The 5366-nt window shown below is 40.6% G+C and overlaps 1 protein-coding gene across 1 annotated transcript; it reads right to left on the reverse strand.

The window, feature by feature from the left end:
- Positions 1 to 3022: 3022 nt before the first annotated feature.
- LOC100251688 (zinc-finger homeodomain protein 11) lies at positions 3023 to 4553 on the reverse strand. Its single transcript, XM_002273766.4, has one exon. The coding sequence runs from the start codon at positions 4213 to 4215 to the stop codon at positions 3235 to 3237; it is 981 nt and encodes a 326-aa protein (XP_002273802.1). The 5' UTR covers positions 4216 to 4553; the 3' UTR covers positions 3023 to 3234.
- Between the last annotated feature and the right edge of the window lie 813 nt (positions 4554 to 5366).

A 5366-nucleotide genomic window follows, 5' to 3' on the forward strand; every position in this document is an offset into this window, starting at 1 on the left:
TTAAAAAGGAAAAGGTTTCTGATAATATATTTAAAGGTCAATACATTATAAAACATAAAAATTAGGGAGAGAAAATAGATATTCTGTAGCCAATAATGTTAGTGGGTGGTGATAATGACCCCTCGTGGGGATGGTGCAAGCAATAGAGTCCATTCCTAATAGAGTAAGGATTAAAAATTAAGGAAACCCATAAAAGATATAAAATTGAAGTTTTGATGCATATCTCTTACTATCCCTAAGTTTTTTGGCTTTCTCTTTTTTCTTTTTTGGTGACCCATCAGTCGGCTACCTCGTTTCACATGCTAAACAAGTGTATGGTGTTATAATCACATCAGCTCAATGTATTTTGGAATACCTGAAGTCTTTAAATCATGTAAATCATGTTATGCTCTTTACCAGGAGAATGAGACTTGAATACCAGAGTAGGATAGATTCTACTTGATGTGTTAAATAACTTAAATGTTAAAGAAACAAACCCAATTTTTTAATACCAAAATTGGTGTAGCTGTTAAGAGAAAAGTTGATGTTCATATGTAAGGTGAGGCCCATTTAGAATTAGTGTTTTTGTCTTTCTTGATACTAGATTAGAGACGAGGTCGTTGCAATGATGATGATGTCTCCCTATAATTCCGGCAGATTGGATGCCATAATTAATACTGCACTGGCGCAGTAATCTCATACAATTCTTCAGGTATTTTCATCGCCCCTTCCTTCTTTCTTTTACTATTTATGTTATAGCTATGCTTTGGATTGTAGAATATATTTTATTGGCTTTCTCAAAATGCTTTTCTAAGCCAATTATCCAATCAGATTCAATATGCAATTACCATTGATAAAATAATTAGAGTTCTTGGATGGCTTTTATTTCTAGTATTTTTATGGATCCTATGACAAAGGGCAGTTACATGAATCAGTGAATTTGACGTATGAAATGGACTGGGCTATATCAGGCTGGACCACAGCATAGAAGGCCCACATTAGAAATGTGTTTCACAAGCATGGAGACCTTTGATTAATGTGATCTTATCAAGTCAACATTCAACCACAATCTGTTAATGGAAGAGTTTTATTTTCTAAATAATTTTAATTATCATTAATTATTGGATTCCATTCATGTCATCTAGAGGCCCTTGTTTTTTGATCGATACATCATACCTAACCATGAATATGTTTATAATAAGCCCACTCGTGTTTTGCTATGATGGTTATTACTTATTACTATTACTATCAACCATAAGTTTTTTCCTCCTCCATCGTAGTACATATTTTCCTCGGAATTTTTGGCTCTGAATATCGCAAACAAGTGGTTAGACGGCGGCGAGCTGTGAAATTGAAATTGAGGGCTCTAGTGTGTTAGTGTTAATTGTTGGGCAGGCCATGAGTCATATTTTCCCATTTGCTGCTGCCTCCATTGCCATAATTATTAGGAAATTGATAGTGGGGGCGGGCACTATTAGTCATCAAATGACAGTCAAGTTGGGGAAAAGGCCCCGGAACCCAAGGGAAAACAATGACAGAGGGTCGTCAGAGCCTCTTAATGAGTGAGGCAATGGCCTGAGTCAACACGCTTTGCCGTCTTCTTGGTTTGACCTTTTTTTCAGTTACCTGTTACCCTTTGAGAAAAACACTTCGTTGAGCTAGGAATTCCAAGCCCCACCACCATATTAAGCTTTTAAAATAGTCTGACCTAAAATTTGCACATTCTATACTTCTCTTACGGAGCAAGATCCCTTTGCCCAATCATTTTGTCCAATTTCGCCAACTCAAAAATTGGACCAAGCCATTTTGGGCTCCACAGACCCTGTACTGGCTTTGTCGAGAAGAAAGGTGCCCGCACTCCAAGTTCAGGGAGTTGGGTGTACATTCATTCCCAAAAAACAAATAGTGTCCCCTGGCATATTACGACCCACCAAATTTTATCAAACTAGCCCTGGAATTATCAAGTCCGGCACCCACTAGACACAAGATTATGGAGACCCCATTAATTAAGTTCACAGAAAATGATATTTAACAACAACATATTTCAATAACACCTAGGGTGTAACAAGGACGCCCCACCAAAATTGGGCTTACAAGGGACAAGACAAAAGGTATTATAGAATCCAATTTCAGGATTGTGCCTGACTTATGGATACCAATTTTTTTAATACACCCAATCCTCTAGATGTACCGAATACTCATCTTTTCCTCTATATATTATTACCTAGTAAGAGAGGGTGCTCAATTAATTTAAGCTACCTGAAGTAGCTTTTTTATATATCCCTTATCATTAACAACATAGAAACAAAGCTTGCCGCTTTAATCAACCAACCAAAAAAGGGAAAGGTGGCAGAGCAGTGCTTTCATCACCCGTTCATTTGAATTAAACAAAGGTCTGCTTGCCTTAAAAGTTCAGATATCAGGATAACAGACTAAAAAAACCCCTAGAAAATGTCCCCTGCGCTACTTTTTCTTATCAATGGGCCATTCTGAATCATATTTTAATTCGCTAAACCCCGATGCCAAAACAACCCTTTATTACTTATTAACAACTGATCAACAAAACAAGAAATTTGATTGGGAGAGTGGTGCTTTTTTTTTTTTTCTTTTTTTCCTCCCAAAAATATTATTATGTGTGAAAAAGAGATTAGGAGTTGGGATTTGGCTGATGGGTCAAGGGTGTACCAAACCCATCAGGGACACCATGCCCCCAAGAAGACAGGTGATCATATTTCTGCAAAAGCAGATAACAAATGCCCTATTAATGAATAAAGACAGAAGTGCAGACGATATTTCTTCGAACAAGTTGCACCCCCAAAATTGATAACCACCGCTTTTGTACAGCTAAGAATCTTGGAAGAAGGCTCCTTTTTCACCTTTCATATGAAATGGATAATAATGATAAAATCAAGCCAATCAATATCGCTGGCTCATGATACATTTCCCAAACTATCCATGAAATCCAAAAGAATCATGCAGCAATAAGCTAGGAGATGAAAGAATTAAAAGAGAGAAGAAAAAATGGAGGCCAAAGATCACCAACTTAGAAGATAAGACTAAGAATTAATTAAGAATATTGAGATTAATCCGATTTAATTGTTATTATGTGAGATCTTCTTCCCCACCACTAACAGTGATTAGTAATCATGAATCAACAGAACAACATTAAGTGTGGACCTGAAGGAATCACTGGTAGCTACCAAGAACCTCTGTCCCCCTCTGTCTCTCTCTAGCAGTACTTTCTGTGTCCTGAGATCAAGATGAGGAAGAAGACCCATTAGTGGAAAGATGATGAAGATGATTTTGTTGATGATGGTCATCAAAACTACAAGTCTTCTCATTGTGGTTGCTGTCGCCATTGATATTGTTGAGACCATTGGTGGTGGCAAAGCTAATTATAGTGTCATGACCGTCGTTATTGTTGTTGTTATTGCTGCTAATATCTCTCTTACCAAAAGTGTGCTTGTTGTTGTGCATCCAAACCTTGAGCACCCCTTTGCCAACACCAACTTCATTGCAGAACTCTTCAACCAAACCCTCATCGCTCTTCTGCATCTTCCACCCCAATTTTTCAGAGAACGAGAACATCTTCTCCTTCTGCTCTTGACTGAACTTGGTGCGAAACCGCTTTCTTCCATTTGGGATGTCCTGCCTCGTCACCGTTATGGGATGAATCTGGTGCTCGTCGGACCGCCCCGCACCGCCGCTGCTGAGAGCTAGGAGCATCTGGGGTGCGGATGAGTAGTATGACGAGGGATGGGGCGGTGGCGGTGGAGATGGGGACGGTGAGGGTGAGCTCCGGCGGGGCGGCCCCAGTGGGTGGCGGTGGATTTCGATGACATGAGTGGTGGGTTCATCAGGGTCGCGGCGGTGGAAATTGCGGTGGCAGCCGCAGGCGGCGCACTTGAGGGAGGTGGGGTCGGCAGGAGTGGAAGTCGGCGACGGCATGAACTCCCCGCAACCGTCCAAGGCGTGCCCACCTAGGCTAGCAGCATGGTTCTTGAGACATTCCTTATACGACACAAGAACCACCGGCAGTAGTGGGGCTGCTCCTGAATGGTGGCGCTTGAGTCCTCCATTAGGAAAGGACAAAGACTTAGTGGGTGGGTGGGTGTGCGGTGGCGTGGAGATGGTGGTGGTGGTGGTGGTTGTTTCAGTCTCAATATCAGTGGGTCGGGTGGCTGTGGCGGTGGCGGTGACATCCATGGGTGGGCTGAAGCATCTAAGATTAGGCATTAATGATGATGGTGGCGGTGAACATGATGATAAAAAATTTTGAGGTAAGGAGTAAGGAATGAGGAGGTCATGCGAAATAAAGGATAGTGGGAAGTGGGAATTGAAGGTGAGGATGGAATAGAAAAGAGGAATACAACTATACAAATCTCAACCACTTGTATTTTAAAGACAAAAGCCCTTGTAATCCCACTTGTATTAGGGTTAACTCTTTCTCCTCCCACTTGAGTTACCTGAGTGCAATAAATATGGCTGAATTTACTGAATTTAATTCCGGCCGCTGTCAGTCCTACATGCCTACAATACACTATTGCTATACGCCTATGGCTATGGATATACCCATGTACTATTGTCCCTACTTCCTAGGACGAGAGGCGAGAGGCGAGAGGAGTCTTTCCAACATGTTTTAAGGAGGCTTTCAACAACGCTTTCCCCCGTCCTATTTCTTTCTTCGCCATTAAAATCCAACTTGAGCCGCAATTTTAATGGAGAAATAGATTTGACACCTAATGTTAAATATTTCCCCAGCAATTATGATTTGTGATATCAACCCCTTGACTATACAATGAATTCTCCCCCCATCATCAATATCTTTAGCACCAAGGCAAAACCAACGGATATTAACATTAACTTTTGTATGGTGGCGCCTGTTAGCGTTTACAGGATAAAATTTCTCTAAATTATCCCAAAATCAAAATTGGTGGAGAAATATAATGATAAACAATCCCCCCATCCAACACTATCTTGTTTTTCCCACGTATGGTGTGACTCAACCATGACCTTTTCGGTGGTGTGTCTTTACTTCATGTATTTTCTTGATTCGTATAATTTCAGATGAAGACGGTCTAAACACAGCTTACTGTGGATTTGGTCGAACCATTTCGATCTCCTTCAAACGAAAAATCTGGTCTCACAGGATGGCAAAACGACCCTCCACCTTATAGCTTACTTGCAGAAACTTTTCTCCATGCTTAAAGAATAACATTATTGCCCATAAATAAATCAACGTTGATTTGGGGCCTTCCTTAATTTCTCATCTCTCGTCTTCCACGTCTCGAAAAGAAAGCACTTATACGCGGCGACAGGCCCTGTTTTTCACTTTATTTCTTTCTATTATTTTCTCCCAATCAGCAGTACCCAATTTCTCTTATTCT

Source organism: Vitis vinifera, chromosome 1 (assembly GCF_030704535.1).
Source record: "Vitis vinifera cultivar Pinot Noir 40024 chromosome 1, ASM3070453v1".
NCBI classification, from domain to species: Eukaryota; Viridiplantae; Streptophyta; class Magnoliopsida; order Vitales; family Vitaceae; genus Vitis; species Vitis vinifera.

Coding starts and splice junctions, on each gene's coding strand:
- LOC100251688 (XM_002273766.4), bottom strand. CDS start 4,215: ATGCCTAATCTTAGATGCTTCAGCCCACCCATGGATGTCACCGCCACC.